General features: G+C 34.7%; 1 protein-coding gene across 1 annotated transcript in view; it reads right to left on the reverse strand.

Moving 5' to 3' along the window:
* Positions 1 to 10,370: 10,370 nt before the first annotated feature.
* SNX2 (sorting nexin 2) overlaps positions 10,371 to 17,461 on the reverse strand; it is a gene marked incomplete at its 5' end in the record, with an annotated part of 56,536 nt that continues 49,445 nt past the window's right edge. Inside the window, 4 exons of the mRNA XM_079703174.1 lie at positions 10,371 to 10,856; positions 12,810 to 12,881; positions 13,006 to 13,086; positions 14,287 to 14,430. Coding sequence (XP_079559300.1) covers positions 10,806 to 10,856; positions 12,810 to 12,881; positions 13,006 to 13,086; positions 14,287 to 14,430 — 348 coding nt within the window. The 3' untranslated portion in view covers positions 10,371 to 10,805. The remainder of the gene's footprint in view (positions 10,857 to 12,809; positions 12,882 to 13,005; positions 13,087 to 14,286; positions 14,431 to 17,461) is intronic.

Consider the following 17,461-nt stretch of genomic DNA (forward strand, 5'->3'; position numbering starts at 1 on the left):
GATACAGCCACTATGGAGAACAGTATGGAGGTTCCCTAAAAAATGAAAAATAGAACTGCCATATGACCCAGCAATCCCACATCTGGGTATATATCTGAATAAAAATTTAAAAACCCCCTCTAATTTGAAAAGATACATGCATCCCTATGTTCATTGTAGCATTATTACAATAGTGAAGATATGGAAGCAACCTAAGTGTCTATCAATATATTAATGAATAAAGATGTCATATATGTGTATATATGTGTGTGTATATATGTATACATATACATATACATACATATGATGCAATAATACTCAGCCATAAAAAACAATGAAATCTTGACATTTGTGACAACATGTATGACCCTGGTGGGCATTATGCTAAGTGAAAATAAGTAAGACAGAGAAAGACAAACACCGTATGGTATCACTTATATGTGGCATCTAAAAAAGAAAACAAATGAACAAACATAACAATGAAATAAAAGACTCACCGGTACCGAGAAAAAACTCCTGGTTACCAGAGGGGATAGGGATGTGGAGATGAAAAAAAAAAAGGTAACTATGTGAGGTAATAAATGGTAATTAGTTTGATTGTGGTGATCATTTCACAATGTATATTTATATGAAACCATCACATTCACCTTTAATGTATATAATTTTTGTCAATTAGACCTCAATAAAGCTGGAAAAACATTTTTTTTTTAGTTTGAAAGAGCTTCCAATCAGCTTTCAGTTCCCACTGCTAATCTTGAGAAGATATCCAAGGATTAACAAATAGCTGAGGAAAGCATCTAACATGGGAGAGAGATAAAAATAGAAAAATAATTTTGAGAAAACAGAAACAAGGAGTAAAAAACTTTAAAAAAGTAAACTATCACTAACATCCTCAGAGAGATACAGGAAGACATTGCATCTATGAAACAAGAACAGAAAGCTATTTAAAAATAGGATCAGAAAATAAGAGTACACTCAGAGAGTAGAACAAATTAACAGATGCAAAATAAGAAAGAACAATAATGTCATCAGTCGAGGACATCCAATTTTCAAATAATGAGTCTTCCAGAATGAGAAGAGAGAATATAGAAGGGAGGAAATCATGAGTGAAATAACTCAAGAAAACGTCCAGAACTGAATATCATGTTTGCAGATTGAAAGCTCCCACACAGGATGAAAACAGATATATACTATAGCAAATCCGTATGCGATTTAGAACACTGGAGATAAAAGAGATCCTATATTCTGAAAAGGGGTGGCGGTGAGGGGGCAATTCATATACAAAAGATCAGAAAACAGAATGGCTTTGGAATTCTCAACAGCAACACTGGAAGGTACAAGACAATGGAGCAATGTCTTCAAAATTCTAGAGAAAATGATTTCTAACATATAATGAGTTAATTTTCCTTAATCCTTGATAGATAATTTAAGTCTTGAGTATAGTTTCTATGCATCATTTTCAGGAACCTACTCTGTATATCTACCAAAATGCAATAATAAATCAAGAAGGAGGAAAATGTGGGGTATACAGAACAGGAAATACAACCCTGGGGAGAAGCAAAGGGAATCTTCAGGATTGTCTGTGCAACAGGCATAAAAAGGTAATCAGTCCAGACCAGAGCAAACTGACTCAAGAGGCAGCCATTCTGAGGGCTACTTTCACAATGCTTTCTGCCATATCTTCTTTTTAACCTAAGAAACTACTGGAGAATATACTATGTTCCAACACAAGAGAATAAACCAAGAAGGAGGAAGGCATGAAACCCAGTATATAGGGAATGGATCCCAGGAGAAATGTAAAGTCAATTCCACAGCTGAGAGCAAGGCAAATCCAGAGACACAACAGGCCCAGAGCACCAGTTCAGAGAAAACAGAAGTCCTCAGTAGAGAGAGCCCTAAGGAAAGCAATTGGAATGGTTAAATTACCTGATCTGAGTGATCTTGTGGGAAATGTACTAAGATACTGTAGGAAGACATGGAAAAAATTAGCAAGATTAAAAAAAAAAAAAAAAGCACCAACCAAATGAAAAAAATCAAGGCATGTTCTACCTCAGGGGAAAAAAATAGGAAAGTCATTGAAAAAAAGGAAACTCTGAGAAACTGTTACAACCAAGAGGGGCAGAAGGAGACATGACAACTAAATGTAATGTGGTCTTTTGGATGGAATCTTGGAAGAGAAAAAGGACATTAGGCAAAAACAAAGGAAATCTGAATTAACTATGGACTCTAGCTAATAATAATGTAACCGTATTGGTTCATTAATTATATAACAAATGTACTACACTAATATGTTAATAAGGGAAACCAGGTATAGAGTATATGGTAACTCTGTATGTACTACCTTCACAATTTTTCTGTAAATTTAATATTGTTCTAAAAATAAAGTTTATTTTTTAAAAAAGGAAGAAAATCACGATTAAATATACTATCATTCTCAGCAGTGAACAATATTTGCAAAGGCATAAGAATGCAAATATTGAATACTGATTTAACCAAAAATTTTAACTGCATTGGAAGTGGGAGATGAGTGTATGAAGCAGACAGATGGCAGACTAAGAGAAATAAACTCTCATTTCCCATAAAAAAGATAAGTGGATGATGTCTAAAATTGGTGATTCAAATGATAGCAGGATATGTATTTTACTCAGAAATGTGAAGTATTTAAATGGCAGAAGAAACAGCTAAGAGTAGGAAGAGTTTATCTTTGAGGAAAAGGACTGGGGAAATTGCAGTTTGTGGGGCACAGAAACACTGTATTTTGTTAATTAGCCTTTCCGATGCTAGTTTAGTTTTCAGACTATGTCCATGTAGTGATTTGATGAGATAAACATTAATCTGAAAATCAAAAGATTAAAGTCGATTTTTATCTGCGGATATGCAAAAAGCTTCCAATACTTTATCAAATCAAAAAGTAAATTAAAGGAATGCACAGAAATTAGCTTCATAGCACTACTAAAGAGCTCTACGCAGTTGTTTGTCATACTGAAGTTATTCGTTTAAAAAAGTGGCAATACACTAAATACTAATGTCATTTCTGAAACTTAGGTTTCCTCCTTTGACCACTTTCTTCATTCTTATTTCCTCATTACCAGAAAAACGATTTTCACCTCACCACATCTACATTCCCCAATTTGTGCCTGTCACCTCATTTGCCTTCATCTCTTTTTAGTCATTTAAATTATTTCAAAATCCCTTCCCCCTTGACTTTTCTCACACACACCAAATAATCCCTAATCTTGAACGAATCCAACAATCTGTTTTAAGTCCTGCTTTTTCATGGCTGAAAAAAATGGATACTTTCTTAGGTTGGCTTCATTTTATTTATTTTAAAATATTTATTTGGCTGTGCTGGGTCTTAGTTGTGGCACAAGGGAGCTTCATTGCCACATGTGGGATCTTTTTTAGTTGTGGCATGCAGGATCTAGTTCCCTGATCAGGGATCGAACCCGGGCCCCTGCATTGGGAGCGTGGAGTCTTAACCACTGGACCACCACAGAAGTCCCTTGGTTGGCTTCATTTTATTATTTAAAATATTTATTTTTGGCTGCACCAAGTCTTAGTTACAGCACATGGGATCTTTAGTTGCAGCATGAAGAGTTCTTAGTTGTGGCATGTGGACTCTTAGTTGCATCATTCGGGATCTAGTTCCCCAACCAGGGATCGAACCTGGACCCCCTGCATTGGGATTGCAGAGTCTTACCCCCTGGACCACCAGGGAAGTCCCTTGGCTTCATTTTAAATTAATGATTTCCAAACTTATTTGAAAGTCAGTACTCATCCATAGCCCTCTTAACCCTTCTCGATTTGTTTTCTAACATCTACCATTTTTCTCTGTTTTCTAAACACCTACCATTTTTCTTTGGCCCCCAATCTCTTTGGCTTTTTTGCTGATATCATTCCCTGATGATGGCTTAATTTCCTATTTCACTAAGAAAATAAAAGCGTTCAGGTATTATTTCCAAATATATCCTTCTTTCCCTTCCTTTTTGTTCGGAGGAAGAAACATCCATACTTTTTTCCTGAGGCTCCATCTACTTGACTTCTTCACTTCCATTCTTCCCTTAGATGTTAGTTGTACGTGGAATTTTGTCCTCAGTAGGCTGATCACATTCTATTTGTTCTCTGAGAAGGCATTCATTAACAATCATGGTTTTAAGGGATCGAGCATGTTCACATCTTTAAGTTGATGGTGCAATATCTAGTCCTGCCTATGGTTTCATACATTTTCGTCTTGAATGTCCAAAGGTACACCAAAAACAACATGGGGGGAGGCTGGGATTAGCAGATGCAAACTATTACATACGGAATTGATAAACAACAAGGTCCTACTGTATAGCACAAGGAACTATATTCAATATCCTGTGATAAACCATAATGGAAAAGAATACAAAAGACTATATATAACTGAATCACTTTGCTGTACAGCAGAAACTAACATTGTAAATCAACTATACTTCCATTAAAACGACAACATGCCTGTATAACTTTCTGCAAATCTATACCTCCTATATTATCTCAGTTAATCAAAGCAGCAGTATCCTAAGTCATCAAAGCCAGAAATCGGGGCATTATCCTAGACAACTTTCTTGTTCTTTCCTGATACCCAATTCATTGCTTCAGTGCCTGACACAGTTGAGACTGAACAAATATCTACTGAATGAGTGAATGAAGGAATGAGTGATGCTTGTCCATTCTTATTTCCATCTCCCTAAAGTTTCTTTTCCTACTTCCACTGCAGTGTCAGGCCCTCACCATCAGTTGGCTGTACGCTTGCTGTTCCATCAGTTGCTGTCATGATCTTTTTATTCTCCATGTTTTTTCTTCATTGAATACTACTTCCCTTAGTCTCCAGCATATTCAAGGTTCTTACATGTGTTTGTGTGGAAACAAACTTCTTTCCCTAAGCAATTGCTACATTTCTATCTCACCCTCCTTTCCTTTGTCCCCAAGCTTCTTTAAAGGTCTCTAGGTTTCTGACAAGGCTCATTTAACTAGAGTATCTTTGTAGTGGGGGGTGGTTCTAAACTTTTGCTGGCTGAATAAAAACGGATTTTGACTGCAAGCATTCTTCCCCTCCACCTCCGATCCTCAGCCTCAGGGCTCTAAGAGCAGGTCTCAGGGGCAAACTGTTCTTAGAAGGAACCCTTCTGGTAAACCCATCTAGACCCTAGTCAAATATACACCCATTGTTTTGAAGAAGCCATAAAGACTGGTAAAATAATCAAAATGCAGGTACTTTGTTCAGACTGAGATTAAGTATTCAGTAAACATTTACTGGATGCATAATAGCTAATATTTATTAAGCACATGCTATTGCTGAGAAATTCACATCAATTAGCTTAATCCCCTGAAGGAGCACCTGAACGGTACTATTATTACTTTCCATTTTACAAGTAAGGAAACTAAGTGTTAGAGAAAAATAACTTGCTCAGTCAGTGATGTAGATTCTTGAGCCAGGGTTCAAACTGTCAGGCAGATGCGTAACTGTATTTTTAATCACCCCATTACACTCTCTTGGCTGTACCATACTAGGTTTTACAAGAAGTAACAAAGGCATAGTCATTCCTCAAGAAGCATACACACTCCTCAAAGCAGAAAGATAGCTATAATGCAAGGTAGACATTGGTAAGCCCAATCTGAAAGGTGCAAAGTACTAGAGTCCAGCTGAGAAACCCAGTGGTTCCTTGCTTCCTTCTAGTTAGGAGACTAAAAAGGATATATGGAAGATGTGGATTTTAAAGACTGGATAGGATTTAACCAATTGCTGGTAAGGGGGAAAAAGATAACTCAGACAAGGTAACATCAGCAGCACTGAGCCAGAAAAGGACAAAGCATGCTCACAAGACAGGGGCATCATCTGATTAGAGCCAAGGGTGGGTGAAGGCAAGGGGGTAGGATCAAGACAGGAAAAGTGGTTTGAAACCAGATTCTGGATAATTTGGACTTTATTACGATCACAAGATCTTGTGGAGAGAAAAAGTAGAAATGAAAAGGGAATAGATTTCAGAAACATAATCAACTCAAGTTGGTCTTGGCAAAAAAAATGACACCTAAGCAATGCAACTGAAAACATAAGCATTTTGCTTTGTCTCAGTTACAAGAGGCTGAGAAACATTTTTAACTGAAATTTAGAAACTAAGCCTGGTTAAAAAGCCTCCTGTCATGCATGCACATGCACGTTTATGTACACACATAAATCCACACACACTTATACACACATATAGTGAGAACAGCTGAAATAAAGATCTAGGAAATAAATACAGGTTAAAATCAAGATAACTCGAGACTTGACTATGGAAGCAATAAGGTAGCAATTTATTGTTCAGTTTTGTTAAACTTTGTCTGATTTTAGTTTATTAAACAGTTACATATATATAAATTTAAAATAGAACTTTTTTTCCCCTCAGAGTAGTCTCTTAAGGCAGTTTATCCCCTTAACTGGTCTTAAAAAAATAGTTTTCTGTTTATTAACATAGGGGCAGCTTCACCTTAATTGTCCTTAATTACAAAGTTTCCATTTGACCCAGTTAATTACTTAAAATTTTAAGAAAACTATTTTAAAATATTCAATTTTTTGAGAATTAAAAAAAGACTATGTGACAAGAGAAAGGAAGATGAGGATTTTTAATTTCTTCATGTGCATTAAAAGATTAGAGCAAGCCACAACTTTCCTGTTTTGTATAATCTTCTATTCTTAGCCACTTCTGAAGTAAGAGTTTGAAGAAATAAATTCTCTGTATACCAAAGGACTTCCTAGAATTCTATGTTAATAATTAGAAGAGGAATCTCAAAAAGTTTATCATACATTTTCAAGGAAGAATGTTCACAGACGATTAACAGATTTAAGAGGAAAAATCAGTTCAATGACTTCAGCTCTGAATTTGCTTATCTGTAAAATAAGGAAGTTGTACTATAGTCTCTATGTTTCCATCAGGAAATAAAGTGCTACCACTTGTTCACAGTAGATACTGAGTGACCACTGCTTGCAGAGCACTGTGCTATAAAGTCTTGCACCTGAATTGTACTTTTTTTTTTTTTTTGTACTTGCTTTTGAGAGCAACACCTACTAGTCCCTTTTAATTAGTTTTGAATTCCTCACAGGATTTGGGATGGTAAATATCAAACAGCTGTTGGATTCACTCCCCATTTCCAGTTCCACGGCAGTGTCTACATCTGCACTGTCCAGAATCATAGCCAGTAGCCACATGTGACAACTGATCACTTAAAATGTGGCTAGTCCGGGGCATCCCTGGTGGCGCAGTGGTTGAGAGTCCGCCTGCCGATGCAGCGGACACGGGTTCGTGCCCCGGTCTGGGAAGATCACACATGCCGCGGGGCAGCTGGGCCCGTGAGCCATGCCCGCTGAGCCTGCGCGTCCGGAGCCTGTGCTCCACAACGGGAGAGCCCACAACAGTGAGAGGCCCGCATACCGCCAAAAAAAAAAAAAAAAAAAAAAAAGTGGCTAGTCCGAACACATATATGATGAAAGTGTAAAATACACACTGGATATTGAAGACTTAGTACGAAAAAGACTGTAAAATATCACAGTAATTTTTAACATATTGGATTACATGTTAAAATATTTTGGAGCTACTGGGTTAAAAATTAAAATTAATTTTACCTGTTTCTTTTACTCTTAAAATCTGGCTATAGAAAAATTTTAAATTATGTATGTGGCTCACGTTATATTTCTATTGGTCTAAACTCTAAGGACCACATCCACAGATCACCATGACATCTCTTCATGGCCTTGATTACAAAGGCAGAGTAAGCAACAATTTTAATACTACTCCTTTAATTCCCCTCTTCTTGCTGTTTCTGTGTCTGGCCAACCATTTACTTTCATTATTACTTGAAACCATATCCTTCACTATGAGGATTAGAAATGAAACTTATTTGATTCCAGATTTTGGATAAGGCAAGTGATGGTGATTCTATTCTTTTTTTCAATACTTTGAAAGAGACTCCATCACAAAGAGAGATAGTGTAACATATACATTTCCTGCTAGTGGATATGGAAATGCAACCAAAGATCTCAAGCTAGTGACTGCATTTCCTTTTTCGCAGCTGTTATCTTCTCTCCTACCAGCAACCTTCCTTCCTTTAAAACAGGATGACTTTTGCTCATCCTATATAGGTCTGACTCTTGTTAATCACATGACTACCCATGCAGGGAGCATAACAAGAAAGTGAAGTAGACATTTAGCTTTATAACTAGTCACATGCTTTAGGAAAAAAAAAAGAGTCTTTATAATTCCCTTAGACATCAAGAAGTATTTTTTAAAGGGATATAATCATCTTCCTTCTTTACTCATCTGATTTCTTTCCTTTAAAGAAACCTGATTTATTAAGGTTTATTTATTTTATATTTAAAAACCACTTATGAAACAATTTGTACAAGGAATTTGTAAAACTTTGCTATATCTGAATAATAAAAAGGCTTAAAGAATAGCAACAATGGTATTTTGACACTAGTATAAATACATGTATAAAACAAGATGGAGAGTTGAAAATACCTCACCAAAAAATACAATAAAAGCTTATTTTACGTTTTAGAAATCATATTTTTACACACATTTATTTTGCTTTAGCCTTGCTTTACTTTATTAATAGAAGGTGGTTTTGATTAGGATTTGATTCTCTAATAGAATAATATTTATACCGAAGTTTGATATTTTAAACAACATTTTAAAGTAGAAAGGCACTTCAGGACTCAGTTTTATACTCTTGTTTTACAGATGTGTCACACAGCTACTGAGTGATAAAAGACTGAACACAAGTATGTTGACTCCAAGTTCAGCTTGTTCCACTGTACTATGCTGCCTTAGTCCTTCTTTAACTTTTATCTGGTTAAAGAAAAAAAAATTAAAATTCAGACCTTTATAACTAAAAGATTACGTTATCAGCACTATTAATGCTTTTGTTCTATTTATTTAGAGTGAAAGTATTTTAGTAAGATGAATAAGAGATGTGAAGGTTGATGGGCGGAGATAGGTGTAGTGTTGAAGAAAGTAAATCCTATTAAAATGTTCATAGGTATCAGAAGTTCATATAATTTACTTGAAATTTCCAACAGCCTCTTTATCTTTTAGTAAAGGTTGTTAAGGGGAATGAAATCTGGAATGGATTCAGGTCTGTTACTCTCTTCAGCTTGATCAAGTCTGATAATATTTATTATTTTATTTGGAGGTACTGAATGTTATTACACATGTACCACAGCATAATGGACGATTTGAGCTTGAATAACTAAATTATCCCATGGGTAAACGTAACCTATGTACTTAATACTAGGCCGTCATTGTAGTGAAACTGTTCCCAGTAAGCCTATATTTTGCTCAGTATTAACAGGACAAGATAGAATCTGATACATATTAATAGGAATTACTCATTTCTTAAACGTATCTAGGTTACCTCCAAGAGAAGCGACAACAAAAGACTATACTATTTCTGCTTCAATTTCTCCTTCTTCTTAAGACAGCAAACATTATTTTGCATCACCCAGAATTTTTTTTTTCCTGTTCAATTCATCAAGTCTTTATTATTCCCTATTATGTATAAGGCATTCTTCTGGGTTCCAGGATCATAAACATGAACAACACCTACAGGAGGCCTAAAATTTCAACTAAAAGAAGTGGAAGCAAACATATCCTGAGGATACTGATATATTAATTGTATCCAGTGTGCAGTTACACATACAACATCCTACTCTTCTGTTAAGCCTGAGAAAAGGGGCATCTTTAAGAATACTTTTAAAAAATTAAAATAACTCTGATCCCAGTTACAACTAAACTTTCATCAACATTAAGGGTTATATAATTGCCATCTAAACAGGATACAGAAATAGGTGAGATGGCTGCCGAAGACAAATTTCATTTTACTTCAAATTTCCTTTGCACTATCCTTGGTTATTCATCAAATCACAGGGCATTTTAGCATGGCACTATTCTTTGTCAATGATGACCACAGATGATCTACTTTTAGTTTAAAACGAAAAACAAAGGAAAAGCAAGGAATAAATTAAATATATGCGAAGTCTTGGACTTTGAAGATAATAGAAGATGAGCAAAATCCACAGGACCTGTAACAGAAACATCTATTTTTTTCTAATTCTTAAGTTGGGCACTTATAATAGGAATGGATAAAAACAAGCAAAGACAATTATTTACTCCCACTCAAGAGCATTCCCCAAAGTTGAACCAAGAGATAAAAAAACTTAATTAACCTTCATTGAGTCATTTAATAATGAAAGAGTTCAGTTTTTTTGTGAATTTAAAAAAATCAGTGATCATAGCATCACCTATATACATCTAAAAGAAAAAGTTTCTTCCTATTAAAATGCTTTTAAAAGATCCCTAATATGTTTACATACCCAAATAATCTGTTACTAATACTTCACAAGGAATATCATTTTATTACTGTAATCACAAAATCATCATTTCCGTACAGGAATGTATAAGTGAACATTAATCAGTGCACTGATAATTCACTTCATAAAGAGGGTGAACACACTACAGAACATATTGTAAAGAAAAAAATATTGTAAAATTTTCTGGCCTTGCAGTGCACTTTTTAGTGCAAGTATTTAAGACACAATAGTGTTCAATTCAGCAAAGTATTGCAGAACATCATGCCACAGTCCACTTAATTCAAAGAGGGTCAGGACATGCAGCTTGTAATAAAATGTCAGAATATATATTTATAAAAAACCACATGTAATTCATAAAATATATAGTGGTTTATTTAGATGGTTTTAGATGATTTCACTATGGAATTCTGCATAACTGGAACAAGCATCCAAGATCTTCTTAACAGGAATAATCTTCTTGCTAGGCAATGGCTTTGGCCTCAGGTAGAAATGCCTCCCAGTATTTTATCAGCTGTGGATGATAACACAAAATAAAAGACATTCTCATAATCCTTTTGTCGTTTATGTATCCTGTGAAGCATTTAAAAAAAAATCTATACAAATAGCTAACAATAATTAACATTTACTAAAGTCTGGTTCTTAAAGTGATCATCTAAATTCCCTTATATTAAGTCTGTCAATATAATTCATATATAAATTATTTTAAAATATTAATTACTCCTGGGTAATTTTAGTTTTTGATGTAAGAAAAAAATTTTTTTAAATACCGAAAAACTTAAGATTTCTTTAATTTATGAATTGTATACATAGAAACAGTTTGTTAGTATAAGTTAAATAAGATTACCTTAAATAATAGAACTGCAATGAGCTTTTCCAATATAAAGTGATAACATCTCCTAATTCAGAGGATATTCACATTTTATGTTATTGCTAGCCAAAAACAATGAGAAAAGGAGGAAGAAAAGAAAATATCCAGGGGGCTTCCCTGGTGGCGCAGTGGTTGAGAGTCCGCCTGCCGATGCAGGGGACGCGGGTTCGTGCTCCGGTCCGGGAGGATCCCGCGTGCCGCGGAGCGGCTGGGCCCGTGAGCCATGGCCGTTGAGCCTGCGCGTCCGGAGCCTGTGCTCCGCAATGGGAGAGGCCGCGGCAGTGAGAGGCCCACATACCTCAAAAAAAAAAAAAAAAAAAAAAAAAGAAAATATCCAAGCAAGAATGGGAAAAGAGACTGGAAGGAATTAGCTGCCAGTCTTTCCTGGATAGTCCAGAGTCCAGAGAACAGAATAGACTGACATATAAACTAACACTAAGTTTAAAACAATTCCTTTAAAAACAAGCTTATATCATCATATATATATATTTTTACAGATAGTTGCTTTATTTATTCATTAAAAAAATTTTTTTTAAATTTATTTTATTTTTGGCTGTGCTGGGTCTTTGCTCTGTGCGCGGGCCGTCTCCAGTTGCTGCGAGTGAGGCCACTCTTTGTTGCGGTGCGTGGGCCTCTCGTTGCTGTGGTTTCTCTTGTTGCGGAGCACGGGCTCTAGGTGCACAGGCTTCAGCAGCTGTGGCTCGCAGGCCCCAGAGTGCAGGCTCAGCAGCTGTGGTGCACAGGCCCAGTTGCTCCTGCAGCATGTGGGATCTTCCCGGACCAGGGCTCGAACCCATGCCCCTTCCATTGGCAGGCGGATTCTTAACCACTGCTTCACCAGGGAAGCCCCCGATTTCTTTTTATATTTAAAGAATCTGACTTTATGAACTAAGTATTTAAAATCAAAAACAAATATAATTTGAAGATATAATGTTATCACCTAATATAAAAATTTAATCTATTGATATATAGTTTAAAAAGAACTGGAGGAAAAAATCCTTCTATTCAAGATATTAAATAATTTGATTACTCAAGTTTATATTAAAATACACAGGAACAAACCTCTGATATTATCTTGTTACAGACTTTTCTTTAATGTAACATTAAAATCCATGGTTTTCTCTATTTAAGGAGACAAATGCCACTTGTGGTATACAATCAACACCAAACCCACACAAACTAAAGGAAAAATCAAAACAATATTTTTTTAAAAACCTTTAAAATTTAGTTTTTAGTTTAAGTTCTATCTGGTATGGAAAAGAAGAACTTACTACAAGAATGTACTCAAACAGCTATGATCAATAGGGAAGTAAAACTGGGAAGACTGAGAAAAAGGGAAAAGTAGTCCAAAGTGTTTCTCATAGTCTAAAACTGGGAAAAGTATATCTCTCCCAGAGGTTACCAGTAGGGGCAAAAAGGACCCGAGAATTTCCAATTACTTTTACTACCATTCTTCCTTTGCTGTCTTTGGTTTTCTCTACTCCATTTATTACTTCTCAAGTAAAGCTCATTTCATTGATTATCATCTTTAAAATAAAAAAGCATATCAAAAACAAATTCTAGAAGAAGTTTTTAAGTCATAAAAAATTACCTTACCTGTTGTTGTGTTTGTACTAATGATTCTAAGTACTTGATAATAACAGTTTTAAAATCTTTCACTCGTTGTTTCTGTTAAAGTACAATACATGGAAAAAAAAAGGTCCATTAGTACAAAACCAAATTTGATTTTACCATGATACTGTGGCAAAATGTGACCAAGTTGTTAAGAAAAGTGTGAAATTATTATACTTGCCTCAAATCTTCCCACTTCTTTTCGAATTGTTTTAGAGATCTGTTCAAAATCTCTTTCTCCTTGTTGCACTTTTGCCTCCCACTGACAAAAACAAACAAAAAGGTACATATTTTTTAATCTTGTCTGGGAAAAATTTATAGAACTAGCTGTCATGACCACTCATTTGATTTATAATGCAGTGCCTAAAAATCCTGAAAGCTCAATATTGGCAAAGCCCAGTTTGGCATCATTCAAACTTGTATGTAACTTTCCAGTAGTGGAAATGCACATCAGCTTAATTTCCATTAATATTTTACTGTCAGACTTATGATTAGGATATTCTAGTGCTTAATGAACTACAGTCTCCACACCTTAATTTAGATGAAAAGATTTTGAGTATAAAATTCACTATCAAATAATTTAGCAGTGTTACAGTGTAATTTTCTCATTTCTTTATATACCTTTAAATTATTTCAAAATATATCAATAATACTGGCTAATTTCAAGAATACATGTTCATCACAATTTATATGCCCATGGAAATAATTAGAAAAATTATATGACAAACATTTAAAAAACATTTTTGTAATGGTGAAATGTACAGATTAAAAAAAATTGTGCAATTATGGTCTACTGAACACCTATCGGTAAACATTAAATTCACTACAGAAACAATGAACGTTGTGATTAGTGACCAATGGAACAGCTAAAATAAAATAAATGAAGACTTAAGCAATGAAATTATATTTTCCCACTATGTAACCAAAACACTGGTACATACTCTTCAAAGAGCAGGTACATTTACTTTAAGTAATATAAAGGTTGTCCTACCTCTTCAATTTCCTTATTGAAGCATGGCAAAAAAAGTATAAATTATAATAAACTTATACAAATTTACTAAAATACCATATATAATACATATATATGGGGGACAATGTCACCTGGACAGCTACATGTGGGACAAGTCTATCTCTAAAACCAATTTTAGACACAAAATAAGTAATAATCTGAAATCAAATTAACCATCTCAAAAGAAATGTGTGATCATTAATTCAAGGTTAATTTAAATCTTTTCCTTGTATGCTTCTTTATCCATTCCATAATTATGTGAAAGTAACAAAGGGATCTGGAGATTTTAATGATGATCAAAATTTTAAAGTAATTATAAAACAGTTCATAAGTTATGAAAAAATAGCTAAGTGTTGAATGGTTCAGAAAAAAATTTATGAAAAATTATGCATATATGAATGAGTCATGGAAAATTTGGGTAAAGAGATAAATAAAGCATTTTGTATTAATCACCTCTCTTATTTCATTTTTAGCTTGCTGTATTTTATCTGGTTTGTTAGCAACCATCATTTTTGCTTCAGTTTCACGTTTTTTGAGCAAAGTAATTTGAGCATCTTCCCATTTCTGCCAGCACTTCATTCGATGGTCAAATACACCCTATAAGTGAATGACATAATATTACTACTGGGAATTAACACTGAAATACTTTCAAAATACTAGAAGTGCTATAGTACTAAAAACAATAAAACCAAGTACTTATACACTACTCTAATATAATGAGATACTGAAAATAAACATGCCAATATCGAAGAAAATACAGGTCCATATTCATTTGCTTAAAAACAAAAACCCGGTAATTGGATGAAATATAAGAGCTCAGAATAAAAAAACAAAAAACAGGGCTTCCCTGGTGGCGCAGTGGTTGAGAGTCCGCCTGGCGATGCAGGGGACACGGGTTTGTGCCCCGGTCCGGGAAGATTCCACATGCCGCGGAGTGGCTGGGCCCGTGAGCCATGGCCGCTGAGCCTGCGCGTCTGGAGCCTGTGCTCCGCAATGGGAGAGGCCACAACAGTGAGAGGCCCGCGTACCACAAAAAAAACAAAAACAACAACAAAAAAAACTACATATAAAATCCATTTCACTAGGCTTTAGGATTTTTTTCTTATTTTTAGTTCCCAGACAAGGGGGATCAAACCCATGCCCCCTGCACTGGGAGTGCAGAGTCTTAACCAATGGACAACCAGGGAAGTCCCACATTTAGGGTTTAAAATGTGGCTTATAATAAGATTTCTAACAGAGTTTTATGCTTTGAAGAAAGATTTAATAGGAAAATGCTGATGTCATATTTACATTTGAAAGTTTTCCTACTAAAATATCAAAAGCAGATTTAAGTGTTGGAAATATGCCAAAAAATTAAAAATAGGAAATGTTAAAAGCCATAAGATAACAAAGTAAAGTAAAAATGTGGTGGAAGAGATTACCAATAGCAAATAAAAGAAAAGGCAAAACAATGTAAAGATATAACAAAATGCGGGGGGTGGGGGGAGAGATAGTCCTATACAAGATAAAAAGAGCAAATGGATGTATGTATCTAGTATGCAGAATTAAACGAAGACATAGACAAAAAGACCATAACAGAACAATTCAACCAACTCCATGACTTCTTTCAAGGAGTCTGGTAGAGCAAGAGCAAGAGCAAGTGAATGGAGGAAAGAAATGAAATATGAATGTAAGACAGTAATTAGAAATTTCATTTAAAAAAAACTGATGGACAGACTGGAATACAATAATCCCTTTTCTAGCTTGATGTTGGGGATATATTCATTTTTTTTTAGTATTTATTAATTGAACAAATGAAGCAAGCATTAATAACATGGGTGAAAGAGTTATTTTCATTTATTCCAAATAGAGAGCTTTTGGATCAAGAAACAGTAAATTAATACACGCTGTTATAGGAACCTGATGAAGAAGAAAGCACATAGATAGTGTATTTTCAAGATGTAGGCTTTGGAACAAATCAAATTTGGATTCAAATACTAGTTTTGTCACTGTATGATCTTGGGGAAATTCATTTAATTTCTATAACCCACAGTTCTTCCAAATATAAAAGAGTGAAATGAGATCTAGATTTGTGGACTAGGAATAAAATGAAAAGTATATAGCATGCATGGTGACTTAACCTAGGGGATGTTTAATAATTAGTAAGTACTATTATGGATTACTTCTAGATAACATACACATATAAATGTAGTTGATTAACTCTTAGATTTCTACCAGAAGTGTAAATAATAACTTAACAGGAAAAAAACATAATTGGACTGTATTTACAGCATACAGCGTATTTTGAAAATGTGGGCAAGAATATTAAAAACTCCACATCCAGAGTTCTTAAAGACCGTACACATTTTAATTAGCCAGGACAAGAGACATCCTAGGCAAACTGGTAAGTTAAACGCACTCTATAGGCATTTAAATACATTTTACTAGATTTGTCATCTCATATAATTTCTCTTCTCTCAGTAGTCTTACTGTTCTCTTTGTTTGCTTTTTTTATGTTTAAAAGACTACATTCTCCTTAAAACATTTCTCATTATGAATTGATTTTGCTTCAGCTAAATTAATTTGGGCCAAAATCACAAAAGTATACATCTAGCACAAATACATTCAAAAAGTCACTATCATTTAAAACAAATAAACAATCCCTGTGCCTCACCCGCTACACATACACAAATTTTAAAAGTAATTTAAGACTTTAGGCCTAGTTTTCCTTTAAAGGAACGCGGCCGTATCAGTTCTTCATTTATAAATTCCTCTGTTCAATAACAATTTGATTATTTAAAATATGTACCAATACAGTGCAACAGCGAACCGAAATGCCCTTTAATTTCAATATTTTCTTAAGTTCTTAGTATATATCAACTGGCCTTTTCAGTGATACACCAACTTAAACTAATTTGTTCTCTGCCCGGTTTATTATCTCATAATATTCCAGAAATCACATGTTCACTGTGGTACAGATATAGGAGCTATGGTAAAGGCAAAGCTACTAAAGTCAGGTTATTTTAGATAAAAAAATTAATCTTAACTCCATAAGAATTAACTTTTTCTTCATTTGGTTTCCTACCCTTGTAACACCAGAATATAAAAGAAAAAAAGAATCAGAACCATACCTGATCTTCTAAAATGCTATCTTTTTTTCTTTCCCATTGGGGTATAGCTGTTTTACAATGTTGTGCTAGTCTCTACTGTACAGAGAAGTGGAGTTCCCTGAGCTATACAGCAGGGTCTCATTATTTATCTATTTTATACATATTAGTGTATATATGCCAATCCCAAAATATCAAATCATAACTTAATGTATGCCTCTGCATGTCAAGATACTAATCCACTCTGGTACAACCAGTTTCTTCTACAAGAGGGATACATTTACACTGATGATTCACTTTAGACATCCCTCAGCCCCCGCTAATTTATGGTACGTAATTGTATGCAAGCTCATCTAGGTTAGACAAGGTTGCAGTTATGGAGCAGTTTTCCTGGCCAACCAGGAAATTTGAGGCTGCAATTTTAATTAATACCATATTCTAATTCAGTGAATCTGAAAGTATGCTGCCTAGATTCCTGGAGTCCTGAAAGGATGCTGATTACTTACAGTCAAATGATGAAGATGTTAAACTCCTTGGGGAAT

The sequence above is a fragment of the Hyperoodon ampullatus genome (genome assembly GCF_949752795.1).
Source record: "Hyperoodon ampullatus genome assembly, chromosome: 4".
Taxonomy (NCBI): Eukaryota; Metazoa; Chordata; class Mammalia; order Artiodactyla; family Ziphiidae; genus Hyperoodon; species Hyperoodon ampullatus.